Source organism: Rhinopithecus bieti, unplaced genomic scaffold, assembly GCF_001698545.2.
Source record: "Rhinopithecus bieti isolate Rb0 unplaced genomic scaffold, ASM169854v2 scaffold_76, whole genome shotgun sequence".
NCBI lineage: Eukaryota > Metazoa > Chordata > Mammalia > Primates > Cercopithecidae > Rhinopithecus > Rhinopithecus bieti.
In genome coordinates, this window is record NW_016803343.1 from 3,016,816 (window position 1) to 3,041,088 (window position 24,273).

The 24,273-nt window shown below is 41.8% G+C and overlaps 1 protein-coding gene across 1 annotated transcript in view; it reads right to left on the reverse strand.

Moving 5' to 3' along the window:
• Positions 1–24,273, reverse strand: part of USP13 (ubiquitin specific peptidase 13) — a 137,575-nt gene that overhangs the window by 54,605 nt on the left and 58,697 nt on the right. The window contains 6 exon segments of the mRNA XM_017876857.1: positions 4,532–4,625; positions 4,712–4,716; positions 5,016–5,069; positions 5,072–5,093; positions 12,346–12,533; positions 13,949–14,043. Of these exon segments, the coding sequence (XP_017732346.1) occupies positions 4,532–4,625; positions 4,712–4,716; positions 5,016–5,069; positions 5,072–5,093; positions 12,346–12,533; positions 13,949–14,043 (458 nt within the window).

A 24,273-nucleotide genomic window follows, 5' to 3' on the forward strand; every position in this document is an offset into this window, starting at 1 on the left:
AAAAAAAAAAAAAAGAAAAATTTTTTTTTGTTTCATTATTTATTTTATTTTTTATTTTATTTTATTTTTTTATTATTATACTTTAAGTCCTAGGGTACACGTGCAGAACGTGCAGGTTTGTTACATATGTATACTTGTGCCATGTTGGTGTGCTGCACCCATCAACTCGTCAGCACCCATCAACTTGTCATTTACATCAGGGATAACTCCCAATGCAATCCCTCCCCCCTTCCCACTCCCCCCTCCCGATAATAGGTCCCGGTGTGTGATGTTCCCCTTCCCAAGTCCAAGTGATCTCATTGTTCAGTTCCCACCTATGAGTGAGAACATGCGGTGTTTGGTTTTCTGTTCTTGTGATAGTTTGCTGAGAATGATGGTTTCCAGCTGCATCCATGTCCCTACAAAGGACCCAAACTCATCCTTTTTTATGGTTGCATAGTATTCCATGGTGTATATGTGCCACATTTTCTTAATCCAGTCTGTCACCTTAAACAATAAACCTTGGACCAGTAAGTGTTTAACCTAGGCCAAAACCCCAAATCCCCTAAGCTAGGAGGACAAGGGCATTCCCAAACTATTACTCATATTTCAAAGGTGAATCTGAAAGGTTGCATGTGTCTAACCTAGGAAAATAGAGGTTAAGGGAAACAAAGCTCTTACATTCACAGCTAAAATTACATCACCTTGAAGCAGAACACTAGTTATCTCATGTTGATAAAAAGTTGAGACCAGCAATTATGTGTTGAGGATTATTTAGATGAGAAATCAAATAAATTGTCGCTTAAGAAATGCAGCTTGTACAGAATACAGAGTTATTTAAAATATGTTATCTTTGGAAGAAGAAATAAGGTAGAGTGTTCCGCTTTAAAACATTTGAAAGCACTGCCTTAGAATGCATAGAGAAAATACTTTTTGAAGAAAAAAATGCCCTTTTATAGTATTATCTATTGTAAGCACAAGTTAATCTTAAAATTCAATTCAACATATTTAAGTAAAAATGGCGGTACCACAAATAAATATGGCCACCTTTTTATGCATGATAATGTTTATTAAACATGCATATATAAAAAGCTAGATTTAACCTTGGTTTATAGCAGATTAATTTAATACCGGGAAGTATATATTCTAGAAATGACCCAACTTGTAAGACACTGGTGAGAAACCCTCGTAACTGGGCTACCTGGTAATTCTGCAAACTTCAAATGCCCCCTTTTGTCATCCACCTGCCACCATCCACACACTGAGGCACTGGGAGCCTGAAGTAAGTCTTGGAACAACTGTTAGGGAAGTAGGATAATGCAGTGATCAAAAACACAGACTCCAGAGCCAAATTGCCTGATATAATTCCCAGCTCCAGCACTCACTGGCTTTGTAACTTTGGGCAAGGCTTCTGTACATCCGTTTCTGCATCAGTGAACATACAGGAAGAGCCTGGCCCTTTGCAAGCACTATGTGATGCTAGTTATTAAGATCATGAGTGGTGGTGGCCCTGGAAAAAGGCATTTCTGCCACATGCCTCTGATCCATCCTTCATGCTCTCTCCCCTCCACCACACATTCCTCTCATCATCTATCCCCTTTTCTGTTTCAGTGAATCTTCTTGCCCTATCTTGGGGCATTTCAGGCTCATCTATAAGTTACAAACACCAGCGGCCTGGGACAGGTCCATCCTTCCAAAGGGCTTCAGGTACCTGAGAAAATGAAAGAGCCTCACAAATTGGTTCCTTTGAAACCAACTGCCAGTGAAAATCCTGATGCCTGAGAAACTAATTATTTCCACTGTCAAGGAAAGTGGAGATTTTTGCTGTAAATTATTTGTCTATTCAAGGAACAGCTTGAAATGGACATCCCCAAGGCCACAAGGAAAATCATGGTCAATGTGAGCTCTATTTGAGTGTTAAAGGAATATTACCAATGCTGGACCAAAGACCCACTTGTCTCACACCCAGCTGGATGGGCCTTCCCTGCCCCTGCCCAAATGCACACTATGTACTTCTCACAATCAGGATTCTTTCTTTAAGACTACTAGATCATGGCACCTGAGGGCTGGAAACGATTTCACAAGTCATCTAGATCAAGGGTCACAAATCCAAATACCCAGAGTCTCAGTCAGGTCATGAGTCATAAAGGGACCGGAGCCAGCTGGGGACTATGTGACCTGTGTGAAGGGAGGTCTGGCCCTTGGCTCTAGCTGACATCACAGGCCTGGGACTGTCAGACGTTCTGAGTGGTTAAGAGAAGATGGAAATTTAGATTTTATGTGTGGACCAAGCAAAACACATCCCAGAGATGGCCCAAGTGCTTTCAGATCACACACCTCGATCCAGACAGAGCAGTGCCTCCCACCTACAAGCCTCAGACCCTGGAGATGTAAAGAGCTACTACACTACGGCCACCGAATCCAACGCTCCGGGAAGACAGACAAGGGCTCCAAACAGATACTACTTGTAGACTGCATAGATAGTGTGCCTTGCTCATATAAGAACTACTTTTTTTTAACATAAAAGGAAACTGTAATGTCAACAAAACCAAATTTTATTTCCAAACAGCACTAAATGGATGATTTTTCATTTCACATTTTCTCAAATAAGGAGATCCATTTTCTCAAACGGTCACGCAAGGTGCACAGATTTTATTTACATTGGAAAGGGGACTCCTGGGCTTAAAACATTCACTACCACCACCTAGACCAATTCTACTACTTGAATGGTGAGATCGGAAGGTGGCATGGCTTGCCCATAATCACACAGCTCCTTGCAGAACCAGGAGGGAAAGCCAGGGTCCTGAGTCCCACTCCCAGCTCCTTCACCTCCACCAGAGAGCACGGACCCTACCCCAGAAGAGCCATACAAGAAGTGACACCACCTGGATGAGAACACAGAACAAATACGATCATAACACAATTTTGGACTGAGGTTTATCCACAATCACCTCTTTAAAGTTTCACAGAAGCACAGAAGTAGAAGAAGCCTGGATAACCCCAAACTCCAGCCCTACCCTCAAGCCACCTCCTCAACTGTATCTCAGATGGGAGCCTTCCAGCCTCTGGTGGATAAGGACCTTGTTATCTTACAATGCTGAGTAACAGTGCAACTTGAGAACTTCAATTCTTCCTATTCCCGTACCACTCTGGTCTCTTGGGCTTGCCATTCAGAATGTCTGTTTCCCTCTCCACCCTCTTCACAACTTCTTTCTCCTCGCCCCCAAGAATGCCTCTGTATGTTCTTTTCATAACCTCCCTTCCCTTGTTTGCTCCATTTCCACAACTAGCTGGCTTCCTTATGAACAAGAGGGTATTTATTCACTGTTGATTCTTGCTGTCAGTCTACAGGTATTAGCTAAGAAGGACTGGCTTAAGATAAACACTTGAGACACAGAACTGAACAAGCCTGCCCAGTAAGTCAAGACGGGGTACTGGGAAGCCAGAGCAGGTGGTGGGGAAGTGGGGCATGAGTTCCACTCAGGGCATCTGTGGCAAAGGGAGAGAACGGTGCCAAACACAGATGTGTAAGCTGTGCACTGCACAACTGCAAGGGCACCACTCAAAAAGACCAAGTTATGAGTAGTACCCTCTGGAGTTGTACAACGAGCAGCATAAGGAGGGGCCAGTGGAAATGCAGGTCTGGCCATTAAAAGATCAAGCCCATATTTCAGTGCTTCTGTTAATTAATAATGACTGGCCCACAGAGTTTCCTCTACTTGAGTGTGCTTAAGAACCACCCGGCAGCTTACCATACCTGAGGAATGCCAAGCCCTCCCCTGAGATTCTGATTCCTCAGTCCTGCGGAGGGACTAAGGAATCTGTGTGTTATTCTTTGTTTGTTTGTTTGTTTGATATGGAGTCTCACTGTGTCGCCCAGGCTGGAGTGCAGTGGCACAATTTCGACTCACTGCAACCTCCTGGTTCAAGTAATTCTCCCACTTCAGCTTCCTGAGTAGCTGCGATTACAGGCATGTGCCACCACGCCCAACTAATTTTTGTATTTTTAGTAGAGACAGGGTTTCACCATGTTGGCCAGGGTGGTCTTGAACTCCCGACCTCAGGCAATCTGCCTGCCTCGGCCTCCCAAAGTGCTGGGATTACAGGCGTGAGCCACCACGCCTGACCCTGTGGGTTGTTTTTTTAACAACCAGACTCTTGAGAAACTCTAGCCAACAAAGTTGAGGCTTAGGAGAAGGAAGACACTATATGTGCCAAGACTGTGGTACCAAGGGGAAAATGTTTATATTTTTATGAGATTTAGTCCTTCAATCTCAGCTCTATTTTATAAAGAATACTGTTTCTAAAGATGGTTAATGATGGCACACATGTATAATCCATGAAGCAACTGTCTCTATAAACCCAACCCTGGCTAGCTATTCCCTGTCACAATTTTTAAGAGCATACAGACAGGCACCCTAGACACTGAAATGACATTACTATTCTGACAGCTTGCTAAATTTATGGCCACCGTGTGCCAAATCAGAGGAAACCCACATTCTAAAGCTCCTCCCTACCTACATGTCAACATGGCAAACGCTCGGACGCTTACCTTGTGCTCCTCCTTCATCACCTGTTCAATGAGTTCAGATTTCACCGGAGGCTTTGAATACTGGCCTGAGAGAAGGCCATGTCCTAACTTAGTCCTGGCCAGGACAGAGAAACAAAAACAAAAGGTCATTGTTGTTTTTCCATAGCAATATTACATTCATCTATGAATATCAATAAGTACAGCTGCTGTTAAGTGGAGCATTTGATGTGGATTACACACAAATAACTTATTTATTTGATTCTGCTTCATACTGATACCAGTTTCAAATTTTCTTCGGTATTTTGTAGATAACTTTATCTTCTTATAAAAGTAACACATTCTCATTTTGGAACATTTAAAAAAAAAAAAAAACATAAAGAATTGCCTTTAATTTTGCAACCCAGAGATAACCACCATGAACATTTTATTGGATGCATGGCTTTTCGTAAAAAGAAGAAAGAAAAAAAAAAAAAAAAAAGAACAAAAAAAAAAAAAAAGAGCTTACAGTTCTGTGGTGAGAATCTTGTGTTGGATCTAAAGGCGGAGTGTCAGAATAAGATGTACTGGAAGGTTTCCTACATACCTAGAGAAATGAGGCGTGGGCAACAGTAAAAACATAGCAACTGCAAGAAGAACAGAACCAAAACAAGCCAGCGAAATTCTTGCTAAGACTTTCTTGCCCCTTTGTCAAACTAAACAATCTACCTGAAGAAAAGTTTTTCCTGAGATTCTACCCCTACCAGCACTCATGACCTCCCTGAAACATTTATCCTTCTATCAGTGGGTCTCAACCCTCGTTGCAAGTTAGATTCACCCAAAGAGTTTCTTTTACATTTACCAAAGCCAGAACCACTCCTAGATGTTCCAATTTCATTGCTTGAGACTGAGGCTCGTGATTTGGAATGTCTTTTAAAAGTTCCCCAAGTGATTCTAACATGCATCCAGAGTTAAGAACCACCGGCTAAGCCATCACAATAATCACCACCTCGATGACAATGGTACAGAGGCCAGGCGCCATGGCTCACACCTGTAATCCCAGCACTTTGGGAGGCTGAGGCGGGTGGTTCACCTGAGGTCAGGAGCTCGAGACCAGCCTAGCTAACATGGCAAAACCCCGTGTCTACTAAAAATACAAGAATTAGCCAGGCGCGGTGGCACGTGCCTGGAATCTCAGCTACTCAGGAGGCTGAGGCAGGAGAATCGCTTGAACCCTGGAGGTGGAGATTGCAGTGAGCCAAGATCGTGCCACCAGACTCCAGCCTGGGTGACAAAGCAAAACTCTGTCTCAAAAAAACAAAAAAGACAACAGTACAGTTAGGGACAAGACTCGACTTAAACCAAAATGTCGTCAGGCTCCTCTGAATCCCCTGCTTGACTGGACCTGTCCTTGGGCTTCCCTCTCTGTTCTTGTAGATCCAGTTTGAGTAAGCATCCTGCTAATTCAGTTTAGTGAAAATCGCCCATCCTTGTATCTGACCAGCCTAGCCTGGCTTCAGCAGTAATCCCATTAAGTCTGGGCAGCCAGAAACCCCTTATCCTTGATGTTTCTTCTTTGGGATTTTCCATCCCCTGGCCCCACCCAACTCCTTGGTTATAAATCCCCACTTGACCTTGCTGGAATCAGAGTTGAGTCCAATGTCTCCCCCATTGCCAGGCCCTGTTGCAGTGCTCCTACACCTATGGCCATGGGCCCCCTTGAATAAAGTCTGCCTTATCATCTTTAACAAGTGTTTGGGTCATTTTTTTCTTTAACATTAAAAATTGTTCCAATAATCTCAAAATGAATAATAATGGCAATAGCAGTGACAGCTACCATTTTCTGGAGGGCTTCCTATATTAGCCTGTTGAGTCTTCATTGCAACCGTATGAGGAAGGGATTGTTGTTATCATTATCCCCATCTGAGACGTGAGAAATTGGGATGCAAATTCATTAGGTAGCTTCCAAAGCCTCCAAGCCACCTGTAATCCCAGTACATTTGGAAGCCGAGGAGGGATGACTGCTTGAACCCAACAGTTGAGACCAGCCTGGACAACATAATGAGACCCCAACTGTACAAAAAAAAAATTTTAATTAGCTGGGTGCAGTGGTACATACCTATAATTGCAGCTACTCGAGAGGCTGAGGTGGGAGGATTGCCTGAGCCCAGGAGGTCAATGCTGCAGTGAGCTGTGATTGTACCACTGCGCTCCAGCCTGGGTGACAGAGCAAGACCCTATCTCAAAAAAAAAAAATCTACCAGGGAGGAAGTAATGAGGCCCAGAATGGACCCAAGCAGCCTGGCACCAGGCCAAGTTCAGAACCACTCTGCTGGCTGTGTCTGCCCATCCACTGCCCCTGGAGCGACTGCAAGCTTATCCTGACAGAACGGTGCCAACTTTAACACTGATCTCCAATCATAATGTACAATCACTCCTTTCACTTCTTAAATTCACTTCCTATTTCACATCCTCTATTTCGTGTTTTCCTTTCCCCGTTGTCTTTAACTCTCTAGCCTGAAAACTCTAGGAAGAAGAATCCAAAAGCAGATCCCTTTCTCCAGTCCGTCATGTGCCCCACTCTGCCCACTTCTCTGACCTCATCTGCCACTGTGTTCCCCCAGCCCACAACATCCCCACCACTTGTCCCTCTTGCCGCCCGAGAGCATGACTGACTTGCTCATGTCTCAAGGTCATGCCTTCTGCTGTCTTTTTCCTGGGATGCTGTTTCACAGATCCTTGCTTGGCAGCTCCTTCTCAAGCCTGTTGACAAGTCACCTTTCCAGACCCTCAGATAAAACAAGAGGGGCGCCCCCACCCTTTCTCACTACCTACCATCTGCTTTTGACTGACTTTCTTCTTAGCATGCATCACTATTTGCAATTTTACAATTTACTTGTGATATGGTTTTGCTGTGTCCCCACCCAAATCTCATCTTGAATTGCAGCTCCCATAATTCCCATGTGTGGTGGGAGGGACCCTGTGGGAGGTAACTGAATCATGGGAGAGGTCTTTTCATGCTGTTCTCGTGAGAGTGAATAAATCTCACGAGATCTGATGGTTTTACAAATGGGAGTTCCCCTGCACAAGTGCACAAGCTCTTGCCTGCCTCCAGGCAAGACGTGGCTTTGCTCCTAATTTGCCCTCTGCCATGATTGTGAGGCCTCCCCAGCCATTTGTAACTGTGGGTCAATTAAACCACTTTCCTTTATAAATTACCCAATCTTAAGTATGTCTTTATTAGCAGCATGAGAACAGACTAATACATCTTGTTTAGTATCTGTCTTTCCAGAGATTATATACTAGAATGTCATCTCATTAAGGTAGCAACTTTATCTAAATCACTGCATCTCCAGCACAAGAACAGCATCTGACATGTAAAAGACACTCAATAAATAAGAATACATTTATGTCACACAATCACACAATTAACTTTCATAACTGAGTACAATAACCAAACAGAAAAGGCATTATGGCAATGAAACCCTAGCAGAGAAGCATGATACACTATTAGTTGGCAATGACCTCTAATTGGATTCCCTAACTACTAGAAACTTCTAGGCACCTGCTGTCCACAAACTCAGAAGTTGTAGCTTAGCTTCTGTACCTACATCAAAATTAACAGAGTGTGCTTCTTTGGGCCAGTCCCATTCAAAGGACAAACAAGACACAAACCGAACTTCAGAGCTAAACTATTTAGATGCAGGGGCTACACTGAAGAATTCCTAACAATACATAACATGATGAACTCAGAAGCTCTCTTATGATCCAGTTTTAATCACATCTCAAAACCTGACAAGACAAAAAAAACTCACTGGAATGATGAACACTAGTGAATAGGCTTACGCTTTAAGGCTAAATAGACAGAAGAGTAAAGAGAATAATTTTTTTTTTTTTTTAATCAAAACAGCGTCTCACTCCCTCGCCCAGGCTGGAGTGCAGTGGCACAATCTGGGCTCACTGCAACCTCTGCCTTCCAGGTTCAAGTAATTCTCCTGCCTCAGCCTCCCAAGTAGCTGGTATTACAGGCGTGCACTACCATGCCTGGCTAATTTTTTAGTAGAGCGAGGTTTTGCCATGTTGGCCAGGCTGGTCTCGAACTCCTGACCTCAAGTGATCTGCCCACCTCAGACTCCCAAAGTGCTGGGATTACAGGCGTGAGCCACCGTGCCCAGCCAAGAATAAATCTTTGATGTCAGAAAAGTTCACTTTGCTGGCACCTGAGGTCAGGGAGAAAAAGAAGTCCATTTTGCTATCAATGTATATCCCTTTTCTAACTGATGAAGGAAATCTTCCATTATAACAAAATTAAATTAAAATGCAGAAGTGACGCTAGATAATTTTCATAGATGTTATACCTCCTGTTTGTAATCTAGCAATTCTTAAAAAGATGTAGTTTAGCTATCTAGCAATCTGTCTTGGTTGTCATTCCATTTGTATACCAGTTTATTTAGATTCAGTCCTCAATAAAAATTATTTTGAAATGTAAACTAGGTGCAAGTGGCACACAGGGTACCAAGGAATCAGGCCAAGTTCCCAAATTACACTATGGCTGTTCATAAGCCAGTTAATCTTTCTGAGTCATTTTTTTCTTTTTTTTTTTCCTTTCTTTAATTTTCTTCTTATTGTTTTTTTTTTTTTTTTTTTTTTTTTTTTCTTGAGACAGAGTCTTACTCCGTCGCCCAGGCTGGAGTGCAGTAGAGCAATCTCGGCTCACTGCAACCTCTGCCTCCTGGGCTCAAACAATTCTCCTGCCTCAGCCTCTCGAGTAGCTGGGATTATAGGCATGCACCACCATGCCCGGCTAAGTTTTGTATTTTTAGTAGAGACAGGGTTTCACCACCTTGGCCAGGCTGGTCTCAAACTCCTGACCTCAGGTGATCTGTCCACCTTGGCCTCCCAAAGTTGTTTTTTTTTTTTTTTTTTTTTTGAGACGGAGTCGCTCTGTCGCCCAGGCTGGAGTGCAGTGGCGCGATCTCTGCTCACTGCAAGCTCCGCCGCTTCCCGGGTTAACGCCATTCTCCTGCCTCAGCCTCCCTAGAAGCTGGGACTACAGGTGCCTGCCACCACGCCCGGCTAATTTTTTTGTATTTTCAGTATAGACGGGGTTTCACCGTGTTCACCAGGATGGTCTCGATCTCCTGACCTCATGATCCACCCGCCTCGGCCTCCCAAAGTGCTGGGATTACAGGCGTGAGCCACTGCGCCCGGCCCTTGTTATTTTTTTAAAGACAGGATCTCACTCTGTTGCCCAGGCTGGAGTACAGTGGCACAATCACAGCTCACTGCAACCTCAGACTCCTGGGCTCAAGCAATCCTCCCACCTCAGCCTCCTGAGTAGCTGGGACTATAGATATGCACCACCATGCCCGGCTATTTTTTTTTTTTTTTTTTTTTTTCATTTTTGTAGAGATGGGATCTGACTTTGCTGCTTAGGCTGGTCTCAAACTCCTGGCTTCAAGTAATCCTCCTGCCTCAGCCTCCCAAAGTACTGGGTTTACAGGTGTGAGCCACCATGCCAGGCCCTGAGTCACTTTTTCTACTTTCAAAAGGAAGACACTGCTCCTGAATCTAACTCCACTGAGTTAGACCTGCTGAGGAAAAAGAAATGAGAAGAACAAGTATTTCAATCCAGTGATATTTGGTCAAAGGATGAAAAGACTGAAGACATATATGAATAGTTTATTGCTCATGTTCTAATATATCCAGGAAATGTTTAGAAAATAAAATGAGAATGCAAAATACTAGATAACACAAAATTTTAAGAATACTGAAACAAGACTAGGGAGAGATCCAAATACTAAATTCTTAAAAACACATAGCCTCTGTCTTCACTCCTCCTACATGTGCACCACGATGTGTGCCCCTTCTCCACAGGCTCCTCTCTGACCACCTCCTTCCTTTCCCCTTCATAGAATGTACCACGTTTATAAGCATGCAGTCATTCCTATGATTATTTTCTTAATGCCTGTATCTCCTGTTTACTTCATGCCTGGGAGTAAGGACCATGTCCTTCTGTTTACCACTGACCCCCACACACTCAGCACACTGCTTAGCAGAAAAGAACTCACTCTCTATTAGCTGGATGAAAATATGAAAAATAGACATGGAAAATGGACCATAAATTTTCAAAGCCAGAAAACAGCAAGAAGAGGTACGTCTCCAAACACCAAGAGAGGAAAGAGAAGGGTATGTGACAAACTTTTGATAAACCTCCATTAAAGCCATTAGGATTTCAACTCCATGTGGGTAAAACATGACCTGGACTATTCCTGATGTGTTGTCTGCCTGTCTCAGCACACACATGTCCTCTTCCACACTTAAAGTAAGGTGGAAACCTACCTCTGGAACACACTAGGATGATTCGCTACACTTAGGCACGAGAGTGCACCAGCCACAGCTCCTGGGCTCTATAGCTGCCTGTCCTTAGTACACCCAAGGAAGAAAACAGCCACAGACATAGCTGCTGTGTCCCTCGGTGTGGGAGGAGGAAGGCAGTCTTGTACATGCACAGTCAGAGAGTACCTAAATCAGTGCCTCTCAAATTATCTGTGGTAAAGGGTCAGTTTTTTTGTTTATTTCAACTCAGACAGATGATACCTTTTAAAAATACAAGTAGGATGGTTAACGAGTACAAAAGTATAATTAGAATGAACAAGATCTAGTATTTGATAGCACAGCAGGGTGACTATAGTCAACAATAATCTGTCATATATTTTAAAATAACTAAAAGAATGAAATTGGAATTTTCCTAATACAAAGAAATGACAAATGCTTGAGGTGACGAATATCCCAATTACCTCAATGTCATTATTACACATTGCATGCATGTATCAGAATATCACATATACCCCATAAATATATACACCTGTTACGTACCCATAATAATTAAAAATAAAAAAAGTTTAAAAATACAGAAATTATTAGAAAAATGAAATGCCGCTTGTAAGACACAACAGCAACGTCAAATTGTTACAGCTTCCCAGCACTCACTCTCGATTTCCAAACTTATCTCACTGCAGGCCCACATCTCGCAGTACAAGGAGCAGCACTAGCCTATGAACCACACTTTGAATAGCAAAAAATGAAAGCCCTAAATCCTTGAGGAAATTCCAGTCCACCACAAGAGAGACAGTAACCAGACCAATCACTGGATCTCTCCTAGTGCATCTGTAGGAGGGAATTGGCAGATCTGCTGTGAAGGTTAATGATTAATATATTCTTGGTATATAGGGTGATGGTCAAAAAGCAGAAACCATTATTAATAACAAGCCCCTGCATGGTACTTTTCAGTTTACGAAGCTCTTCTTTTTTTTTTTTTTTTTTTTTTTTTTTTTTTTTAAAAACTTTTTTTTTTTTTTTTTTTTTTTTTTTTTTTTTTGAGACAGAGTCTTCTCGCTCTGTCACCCAGGCTGGAGTGCAGTGGCACGATCTCAGCTCACTGCAACCTCTGCCTCCTGGGTTCAAGTGATCCTGCCTCAGCCTCCTGAGTAGCTGAAATTACAGGTTCATGCCACCACCCCCGGCTGATTTTTGTATTTTTAGTAGAGACAGTTTTGCCATGTTGGTCAGGCTGGTCTCGAACTCCTGGACTCATGATCTGCCCGTCTCAGTCTCCCAAAGTGCTGGGATTACAGGCGTTAGCCACTGCGCCCAGCCACGAAGCTCTTCTTATCTCACCTGATCCCCATAATACTTGACAAGTGTTCTCACCTAGTCTCTGTAGAAGGCAGGCCAGAGAAAAGGTGGCAAAATGTCCTGAAGCAATAAAGATGGGCTTTGCAGCACACACTGAGTGGACTGGACCTAGCTGGGGCAGGGCGGTGCTGCACGCCCTGGTCTGCATGGAAGGCACTTACGCTCTCTGGAATTCTGGGATGCTGAAGATGGCCTGCATGACAGAGCTGAGATAGCAGCTGTTGCCCAAGTTCTTCAGACCCGTGTAGCCAGGACCATACATTGGCTTCAGCTTCGTGCCCGATTCCTGGATCACTTCCCACTCACTGACCCTCGGCTTGATGTCATTGTCCTGGAGCCCATTCTCTGTCTGAGACAAAGTCATTGAAGAAAAACAACTTTAAATGTGATTCCCATTCAAAGGTCATGTCCCATTAATTATTTCTAATAGCATAGGATGTTTCTGCCATTTTTCCCCCAATTACACAGAGAAATAAACAAGACTGAGAGATGGTGATGGTGGTACAACAATGTGAATGTACATAATGCCAGAGAACTGCACACTTAAAAATAGTTAAAATGGTAGCTTTTATATTATATATATTTTACCACAATTTTAAAATACACACGAAAAGATTTTAAAGAGAGGCCAGGCGCAGTGGTTCACAGCTGTAATCCCAGCACTTTGGGAGGCCAAGGTGGGCGGATCACCTGAAGTCAGGAGTTCGAGACCCACCTGACTAACATAGCGAAACCCTGTCTCTACTAAAAATACAAAAATTAGCCAGGCGTGGTGGTGCATGCCTGTAGTCCCAGCTACTCGGGAGGCTGAGGCAGAAGAACTGCTTGAACCTGGGCGGCGGAGGTTTCAATGAGCTGAGATCACACCACTGCACTCCAGCCTGGGCAACAAGAGCGAAACTCCATCTCAAAAAAAAAAAAAAAAAAAAGATTTTAAAGAGAGAAAGACTGAAAGGGAAAGAGATAGGAGGAGGATGAAGAACAAATAGGAGTCAAAAAAGAAGCAAGTAGACTAAATTCAAGAGAATATTCAATGCAACACAGCAAACAAAAAGGCCAGGCAGCTGGAGAGGATATGGACTAAAACCATGAGACTTGAAAGTGCCGTGAAAGAGGATGGAGATGCAAAGAAGAGCACAGAAAACTAAACAAAAAAGTAGAAATGAGTGACAAAGAGGAGACAGAATGGGAACATGAAGAGAGGGAAGTGGCCTGGAAGGAAAGGGCTAAATCAAAATGCACATTTAAATAGTTCCTTAAAGGGAAAAATATTATATAGTCATGACATCAACTTGAAAACACAATATTAAATGAAGCAGAGCTTCTCTATCAATGGTAATGTGTTGGTTTATTCGTTCTGTCCCCTAGGAGCTTTGCTTCCCTTCCTGAAATTAATTAAAGTGATGTTGGTCACAGATAATTTTAAAGGTCATCTCCCTACACCATCTGCGCTTCGTGAACAAAGAATGATTCACACAACTGCCCATCAAAGGAGACTAATTTTGCAAGTAAACTCCAACTAAACCAAAAGAGTATTTGATGAGGTGCCGTTTTTATTACAGCATAAAAAAATCTGAGCTGGCAATCAAAAGAAAACATCTATTAATTAAGTGCAAGAAGTAAATGCAACAATTAAAAGCTAAAACCGATAAAATGAAGATCCACATTAGAGGAATTATATATTAAATAAATCAAGCAGTTCCCTCGCCCTCTCCCCACCCCTACCCCATGTAAGGTGGAAACAGAAACAAAAGGAGACCTCACCCCATGCATATGAAGCATATCAATTCCAAAATGCGCTAAGTGCTTGGCCAAATGAGGATCCAAAACAGGTTCTTCTTCTTGAAAAGAATAAACATCTAGCGGATGAAGAGAAAATAAGCACTGCAATCAGTAATCGAGTCATTGAATATCCAACACATATTTTTTGAACTCCTACTGTACACCAGGCTTGGGCTATCACTGAACAAAACGAAAACTTTCTAACATTCAACAAGGGCAAAGATAAATGATAAATACAGGCATTTTTTTGTAAATATACACACATATCATTCTTTTGACATTTTGGAAAGTTTTTTTTTTTTGTTTTGTTTTCAGTTTTCTAAAACAAGAAAAGAAAAAAAAAGAAAAGAAAAAGAGAACAGTATCTAATAAGCATACAAATATAAATGCCTGACACTCGATTTTTCTAACTAAAACCACAGTGGCATAACTCTGAGCTCAGGAAGAGGCATGGGCACAGGAAGAGGGGGTGATGGCCATCCGCCATGGCAGGGGGAATCTCCAGGGGAACAGAGAGAACACACAGGCCCTCAGGGCAGCTTCTTCCATCTGAGACAACGAATTTCTGCCCATGAAACCCTCTATATTCTCAAACCTACCACCTCACCACCTCCACCTCCCACCTGCCCCCGACATCCCTTCTTTCCTATCTTCATGTCCACATCTCACAGAACCAGCGAGAGATCTGTGAAGACTGTGTGGCGCTTCCCTAACGGGTCCACCTCATAGCACACATAGAAAATGACCATATGTTTGGTATTCCAGGGATACTCAAGACTCCAGCCATCCCTGCCCTGCCTCACTGCCCCAGGGCCTCTGGGATCCACATCCCGGCCATTTGAGAGACGCTAGTGTTGGTAAGCTCTGTGCTGAGGTGGGCTGCCTCTTTCCTCGGGACAATAATATCCCACCTGACAACATGAGGCTTTTGACTGAACCTGGCTTCTCAAAGTGGGGTGTATGGACTCAAAGCAGCAGCTTCACCTGGGAACTCATTAGAAATGCTGAATCTTCTTTGGAAGGCTGAGGCAGGCGGATCACAAGATCAGGAGATCCAGGCGATCCTGGCTAACACAGTGAAACCCTGTCTCTACTAAAAATACAACAAATTAGCTAGGCGTGGTGGCGGGCGCCTGTAGTCCCAGCTACTCAGGAGGCTGAGGTAGGAGAATGGCATGAACCCAGGAGGCGGAGCTTGCAGTGAGCCGAGATCGTGCCACTGTACTCTAGCCTGGGCAACAGAGAGAGACTCCATCTCAAAAAAAAAAAGAAAAGAAAAGAAATGCAGAATCTTGAGCTCCGCCTCAGGCGGACTGAATGAGAAACTGCATTTTTAACAAGATCCTCAGGTGCACAGTGAAGTTGGAGGACTGTTTGGTTGTCCAAAGCTATCCAATCTGCTGCCCTATCCATCCTCACACACAGTGCAGTGAGGAGGACAGAACAGACATTTTCAAGCCCATCTTGCAGATAAGGAAAAGAAGTTCATAAAGGTTAAACGATTTTTGCCTTAAATCCCACAAGTGGCCCAGAACCCAGGTAGTCTAACTCCTGGCCCAGTCTTCCCTCTACAACAGAATATTTATGAAGGTATATCAGGACACTAGCCAGGTGCAGTGGCTCACATCTGTAACCCAGCACTCTGGGAGACCAAGGCAGGAGGATCACTTGAGGCCAGGAGTTTGAGGCTACAGTAAGCTATGATAATGCCACTGTACTCTAGCCTGGGTGACAGAGCAGGACTCTGTCTCTAAAAAACAGGAAAAAAAAAAAAAGAATGTTTCTAAAAAAAGAAAAAATATATATATCAGAACAGGATACCAATAGACTTGGTGAAGAACCAACCTAGGCCCTTAAAAGGAATGAAGACTCAAAACCCACAATTTCTTCGCTCTATTTGAAAAACAAAATCTATAACAAGGAAAATAGATATGAAGATATCACTCTTTGGGACAGTATAAGTCAGAATGTCCAAGGAGTTCCTTACTCCTTGGAACATCACCAGAGGAAAAAAAAGTAATGCATAGAAGCTATGTGACCTTCTATCCCATACTCAGATATATAGAGACTCCCTGCTCCCGAAAGAAATTCAGTCTTTCTATTATTAATAAGTTAAACATTGTATAGCTGTCTTTTCTATTCCTCTTCCCCCGGAGGCCCATTATAACTGTGGGTAGCAACCCTCATTTATATTTTTTAAACATAATTCAGTGTTCTCAAAAGCAAAACAAAAGACAAAATCTCAGCCCAATTAAGAAGAAAAATTTCTAAAAGTTTAAATATTAATAAAATAAACAAAAACCTTTGAACTAATAACTTGAAACAAATACATCAACAGTATTTTTAATCTATGACAAGGGACCAAAAAATTCCACTCAAATACTAGCTGGAAAGTGAAAATGACACTCCCTTGGCACTTCAGTTGTTATTAATTAGGGAGATAGTTTGAAGACTTAAGACTTTAAGCCTCTAATGATCAGGACTGTATTAGAAAATAATAAAACTGCCAGAATTAAACCACTGGCATTGGCCTAGAATTTTGAAATAAGTGAAAACAACACAGCCCTCCACAGTTCATAACCCATTAGGCTCTTGCCACATTGAGAAAATCGTATTTCATACCTCCAGCCATTAACTGCTCCAAAGATGTGACATGATTTGGTCAAATGCTATAGTTATTTCTCATCCCCAAGACAAAAACGGTTTAGTGAGTAACATACAAGAAACCTGAAAATGAACTGTGATCTTCAAACTTGGCAATCATGAAGAATTTGTAAATATGTAGTCAGAGAAAAAAAGTTTTCAGTGGCCTCAGTGGCTGAAAATGCTGTCTTGTATGTTTTTCACTGGGGAACTCATTTTATTCCCAACTTCAGCTTAGCAAAGTCATGTCTTAGTACAGAAACTACGGTAGTAAATAGGTAACTCCTGACAAGCATCACCCATCACGCTCCCCAGCTTAGCCTAAAACTTGAAGCCAAGAATCACGGTTAGGGAGTTCACAGAGGGATCCTCCCAGGAATAGCCCAAGAAGCATTTCATGAGTAACTACATTTATTTTAGAAGCAAACCAGTCATCCTTTCATTTCAAGTTAAATGACAAACTAAACCACATAGAACATGAGGCAGCAATCCGCGGAAGAAAAAATATTTAAAAAAATTTTTAGAACAAGAATATCCCATTTGTGACAAGCATGCTAGAAAGCAGTATGTGCCATAAGCTCAAAGATTAATTAAGGAAAAGCTCAGAGAGCACAGACAGAGATAGAGATGAACCAGAAGCAAGATTGACAATCTGTAAGAAACCAGATCAAAATGTTCTAAGTAATTCCCAGAGATTAAAATGATGCTATTGGATGGTATGCTATTAGGATTATGCTGTTAGGACTAGCATGCCTGGCGCGGGTCATCCTTGTTCAACCACCAGGATTAACTCACTCATTCATGGTATTCAGCAAATATTAACTAAATACCAAATACATATATACCCTGAGGATATAATGTTAAATAAGACACGCAGAGTCCCTGCCCTCATAAGTTTAAAGTTTAACATTTCAAATAGTCTTAGAAGAAATGCTGGTTTGGTGTGAAGGGTCTCATGGTTTAGTCATGTGACTTTTATACCCTTATCCTAGGCCCCAGAAAATGGCAGAAGTCCAAATTCTCCCTCCAGATTACCCTACAGGAAAGTAGAAGGGAGAGAGAGGTAAGGATGTACCTCAAAAAGTCCTTGTGTTAAAACTACGGAAGGCTGGGCGTGGTGGCTCACGCTCGTAATCCCAGCACTTTAGGAGACCAAGGCAGGTGGATCACCCGAGGTTGGGAGTTCGAGACCAGCCTCACCCACATGCAGAACGCCCATCTCTACTAAAAATACAGAATTAGCCTGGCATGGTGGCACATGCCTGTAATCCCAGCTACTCAGGAGGCTGAGGCAGGAGAATCACTTGAACCCGGGAGGCGGAGGTTGTTGTGAGCCAAGATTGCACTGCTGTACTCCAGCCTGGGCAACAAAAGCGAAACTCCATCTCAAAAACAAAACAAAACAAAAACTAGGAAAACCAGCTTTGGTGCCCTTCTCTCACAAGTGGAGAGAAAAAGCAAAGCTCCTGGTCAAACACCAAGTAATAAATCAGAGAGAAGAAAATGAAGAGAGGTTCTCCTCAGTCAGCACAGATCTGTCCACCCAAACTGCATCTCTCCACCAGGAGTCCACATGTGTGTGCCTCTACGCCATCTGCTACAGACAGGAAAAGAAGAAAAACAAGACAACTCCAGCAGCTACACTAGAAAGATAAACACAAGCCTGGGCGCAGTGGCTCACGCATGTAATCCCAGCACTTTGGGAGGTAGAGGCGGGAGGATCATGAGGTCTGGAGTTCAAGACCAGCCTGGCCAACATAGTGAAATCCCGTCTCTACTAAAAATACAAAAATTAGCTGGGCGTAGTGGCGCACACCTGTAATCCCAGTTACTAGGGAGGCTGAGGCAGGAGAATTGCTTGAACCCAGGAGGCAGAGGTTGCAGTGAGCCGAGATCACACCACTGCACTCCAGCCTGGGCTACAGAGCGAGACTCCATCTCAAAGAAAAAAAAAGAAAGAAAGAAAAATAAACACAAACAAATTAGGCCAGCATGTAGGATATCTTTAAAGAGAGAATAGGTTATAATCCTAGGACTTTTAGAGGCCGAGGCAGGAGGATAGCTTGAGCCTGTGAGCTCGAGACCAGCCTGGGCAACATAGTGAGATTCTGTCTCAATTTAAAAAAAAAAAGAGACAGAGAGAGAGAGAGAGACAGAACAGGGCTAGGCATAGTGGCTCACATCTATAATCCCAGCACTTTGGGAGGCTAAGGTAGGAGGATCACTTGAGCCCAGGAGTTCAAGGCCAGCCTGGGCAACATAGTAAGACTCCATTTCTACAAAAAAATGAAAAAAAAAAAATTAGCCGAGTATGGAGTGTGGTGGCAAGCACCTGTGCTCCCAGCACTTGGGAGGCTGAGCTGGGAGGCTCACTTGAGCCCAGGAAGTTGAGGCTGCAGTGAGCCATGATTGCACCACTGCTCTCCAGCCTTGGCAACAGAGTGAGATCCTGCCTCAAAAAAAAAAAGAAAAGAAAAGAAAAAGAAAGAGAGAGAGAACCACCAGGACAGACAAAACCTAGACTATAGTCAGGAAAGGAAAACAGGTAAGAGTAAAAAAGATGTTAATAAAATAGAAAAAAGGTAAATCAGAGGAGCCAATATTCTCTGCCTTTTTTTAAATTTTTGAGACAGGGGCTCACTATGCTGCCCCGGCTGGTCTCAAACTCCTGGGCCCAAACAATCCTCAAAACACAGCCTCCCAAATAGAAGCAGACTTTGTTGGTGTGTCTTCCTCCATTTGTTTGTTCCATAATATTTGCTGAGCACCTACTATGTGTGAGGGACACTATTAGATGCTAGAGATATAACAGTGCCCAAGAAATGTGGCCTTAGGCCCTGCTGTCCTAGGGGACCACCATTAAATAAACTGTTAACAGGGTCTTATGAAAAGTACCATGACAGAGCAGCAGGAAGTACCACAGAGGCACACAGGAGGGGCCCAGGTCAGGCCAAAACTAAAATGAAGTAGTCCATGCCCTGATTCCAAATCCTAGGTCTGGGAGAAACTCAAGGGAACTTATGCCCAGGTAGGGGGTAAAGATGACCAAAGAAGAAAGACCAGCTTGAGATGCTATGAAGCTGGTACAGTCAATAGAATAGGTAATTTCACAGCTGCCTTGGGCATATCTGGAAGACTCTCCTGCAATCACCCAAGACACCAAAGCATCTTCTCGGGTAAACTAGTTTCCATGATGGAAGAAAAACACACCCTATCCTGCCTCCATCCTGCCCTACTCCCTTTCTACCAAGAACCTCATCCCTACCTCGCCGAAACAATGTGTCCTCCCACAGAGGAAAGTGTTTTGTTTGTTTGTGTAGTGATCTGCTTCTTGGTTTGTTTGTTGCTGTACCCATGGGGACCCAGAGTAGAATTTCATATGGGGCCCGTTCTTACTATGCATGCCACCACTCTGGCCTAGACTGAGGGACCAGAGCTTCTTTGAAAAACCAAATCTAAGTTGAGACCTCAAGGATGAGGTATCATTGGACAAATATATCCTTATTGGGGGAAAGGAAATCAGGATGATCAGATCACACTACCATTAAATATTTGAGTCCACAACCTTCTTGGATTCCACGTTCACTAAGCAATCTTCTAAATATAATTCATCTCCCCACAGGGAAGGAATGTACTGGTCAAGCGGACATAAACATCCTACTTACTGGCAGTTGTGGCTCTCATTATGAACTAAAAAACAAATGCCGACTTTGAGACTTTCGTCTCTTGTGAGTTGAACTGGCCTGAGTAAGCCCAGTGAGTGTGGAAGAACAGACCCTCAGCAGTGGAAACTTCACCGAGAGATGACTGCCCCGCAGAACAGGGGGCTCCCTACCCCCAGGCCTCAATGTCCACAAGGCTCATCATTAGACATTTAAGAAAACTTTATGCATGTTTTTTTAAATTTAAGTAGCTTTTAAATACACAAAAAATTACAGCTAGCAATCTATTAAACAGATTTAAAGGAAACCAAAATAGAATATATGCATTCCATAAACTAATATGAAATCACAATTAGACAGAAAATAATTACTTTTATTAAAACCAGCTCTGCACAACATATGCAGGAATCAAAGCCTGATCTTTTTCAAAAAGTTAACATTATTTTAGTTAAATGAATTCACAACCCTTATCATAGTGTATACAATCTGCATTGCTGTTGCCAATGTTTTATACTTTCTATGATTGAAATAGAAGTATGTATTCAAATACTGTCAATTATATGACAAGAAAACCTTAAAAGTTATTTCTTCTTCACAAAAACAACAACAACTGTGGAAGATAATGGGTTAATATTCTTAATAATCAAAGAGTTCTTAAAAAACGATTTTTAAAAACCTAAACCTATGAGAAAATTGGCCTAAGAAATTCACAAAAAAGAACCACAAATGGCCAAGAATACGAAGGAAAATATTCAGCCTCATCAGAAACGCAAATTAAAACAAGACACCAGATTAGCAAAGTTATTTTTTTAAGTCTTAATAAAAAAGTTGTCAAGGATTTGTTGAAATGAGTACTGTCATACACTGTTGATGGGAATGTAAATTGTTACAACTGTTTAAAAGAGAATCTTGGTAACTGAAAATTTTAAAGATTTAACTCTTTTTGTCATAGAAATTTATTCTAAAGAAATAACTACACAAACACCCAAAGATTTGCATATATACAAGGATGTTCATCAGAATAGAAAAAAAATTGTAACCACTCACAGAATAGTGAAATGATTTATGAAACCATCATAAAATACTGAAGAATATTTAATAATATAGAAAAACATAATGCCAAATAGAGAAAAACAAGGAATAAAACTTTATACAGTATGATCTAATTTTTGTAAAAATGTGAGATGGGTGCGTGTGTGTACGTGTGTGTGTGTATGAATTGATTAACCCTTTAAAAAAAGAGAAAAGACTGAAATGAAATACCTAAATTATTAACTGAGCAGTCTAGAGGGTGGTATTACTAGTAGTTTGTATTGATTTATCTCAACTTTTATCTCTTTTCTACATATGTTACACTGAATATCTGTTTGTTTCAAAATCAAGAGGAAAATATAAAATTTTCTTAAAACTGAAAGAAAAGAAACTAGATTTACTCTATTTAGCAGTTTTAAAATAAGTTTCCCATTCGAAAAGAAAGCTTCTGGAAAACTAAAGATACACAAAGAATAGAATTAATTCTTGCCTTTATGATTAGCATACATTTAAATAGAATCTAATTATAATCACTCACTGAATAACAACATTTTGGTCACACAGTGGACTGCATACATGGCAGTGGTCCCATAAGGTTCTAATGGAGATGAAAAATTCTTGTCACCTAGTGATGTCATAACCCATCATGTTGTAGCATTACAGCGTTACACACATCACTCCCATGCTTGTGGTGATGCTGGTGTAAACAAACCTACTGCACTGCCAGTCACATATAAGTATAGCACATATGGTTTTATGTACAGTACACAATACTTGATAATAATAAATGACTATGTTACCATATTATGTGTTTACTATACTATACTTTTCATTGTTATTTTACAGTATTCCTTCTGCTTCTATATGAAAAAAAGTTAACTGTACAACAGCCTTGGGCAGATCCTTCAGAAGGCATTCCAGAAGAAGGCATTGTTATCATACCATGCACGTTATTGCCCCAGAAGGCTTTCCAGTGGGACAAGCTGTGGAGGTGGAAGACAGTGATACCGATGATACTGACCCTGTGTAGGCCTAGGCTAATGTGTGTGTTTGTGTCTTAATTTTAATAAAACGTTTAAAAGCAAAAGTTAAAATAGAAAAAAGTTTGTAGAATAAAGATATTTAAAAAAAAAAAAAAATGGCTGGGCATGGTGGCTCACACCTGCAATCCCAGCACTTTGAAAAGCCAAGGTGGGTGGATCACCTGAGGTCAGGAGTTCAAGACCAGCCTGACCAACATGGTGAAACCCCGTCTCTACTAAAATAAAAATTAGCTGGGCGTGGTGGGGGCGCCTGTAATCTCAGCTACTCAGGAGGCTGAGGCAGGAGAATCACTTGAATCTAGGAGGTGGAGGTTGCAGTGAGCTGAGATCACGCCACTGCACTTCAGCCTGGGTGACAGAGTGAGACTCTGCCTCAGAAAACAAATCAAAACAAAAAATTTGTACAGCTGTATAATGTATTTATGTTTTAAGCTAAGTGTTACTACAAAAATGTCCAAAAGTTAAAAAAATTAAGTTCATAAAGTAAAAACATTACAGTAAGAGGTTATTATTGAAAAGGACGACGTTTTCATAAATTTAGTGTAGCCAAGTGTATGGTATTTATAGTCTGCAGTAGTGAACACTAAAGTCCGAGGCCTTCACACTCACTCTCCAATCACTCACTGACTCACCCAGAGCAACCCCCAGCCCTGCATGTTCCATTCATGGTAAGTGCCCTATACAGGTGACCATTTTCTATCTGATATACCATATTATTGCTGCATCTTCTCTATGTTTAGATATGTCCAGATACACAAATACTTACCATTGTGTTACCACAGCAGTCAGTACAGTACCATGCTGTATAGGTTTGTAGCTGAGGAGCAACAGGTCACATCATATAGCTTGGTTGTAAAGGAGGCTATGCCATCTAAGTTTGTCCAAGTATACTCTGCGATGTTCACACAACAAGGAAATCACCTAATGATGCATTCTCAGAACATATCACCATCCTTAAGTGACGCATGACTGTATTCAAATGCTTATATACCAGTTGGTTCATTTAACAAAAGTATTTGTGCATAAGATGTGTAAGATTTTGTATAGAACCCAAAGATGAGTAAGACATAGACTTGCTTTCAAACTGCAAAGTTAGAAGAACTAAGCTGCATACACGAACAGTTATAGTGTTGAACAGGCTCTTCTGAGAACTGAATTTCTAATAACTGGTCCTATAAAGGAACTACACAAGACAGCATAGAAAGTCGGAAAATCTGAATTATTCTCCCCTTGCAACTTTATCCGACAGAATTCCTACATTGCAAATCTTTCTTTCTACAATCCCCTAAAAGGACAAGGAGAAGGGCATAGAGAAAAGTCATTCAACACCCACTCATTGAATAACAATCACCTGTAAACACCACGCTGTAACCCTCAATCCAAACGCAGGTCCTGAATCTCCTCTTTCAATCCCGAAGATTTAGGATAAGACCTGGGTTGTGTGTGTCTTTATTCACTTTGGGGGGAAATCTTTGGTACCAGTATCTAGGGTTTCTCAGCTACTTGTCTCTAATGAGTTAAAATAATTCCACAAAACTTGAAAGCAGGAAAATTCTCTAAAATGTGAAACCAAAGAATCCTGACACGACCTAACTGCCAGTCCCCAATTATATATCAAATGAAAAACTACACCGGTTCAATGAAAAAACAATGATTGGTGAAAAGTGTCCCCTTATTTAATGAAAAGATCTTGGGCAATTAACTCTGAGGCGGGCTAATTCCATCATTGAAAAATAACAGAAAAAAGAGAAAAGAGAGAAGATGCGTTTTTATAGTTCTCCTGAAAACATCTTACCTTACAGCAAAGAAGAAACAGAGACTAAATAAAGCCTGGGAAAATGGAGAAGACCAGCTGGGTATCAGTTCAGATGTGTGCTTAATAAATGTTTCCAATGATGATTAGATGATGGGTTTTTATAGCCACTGC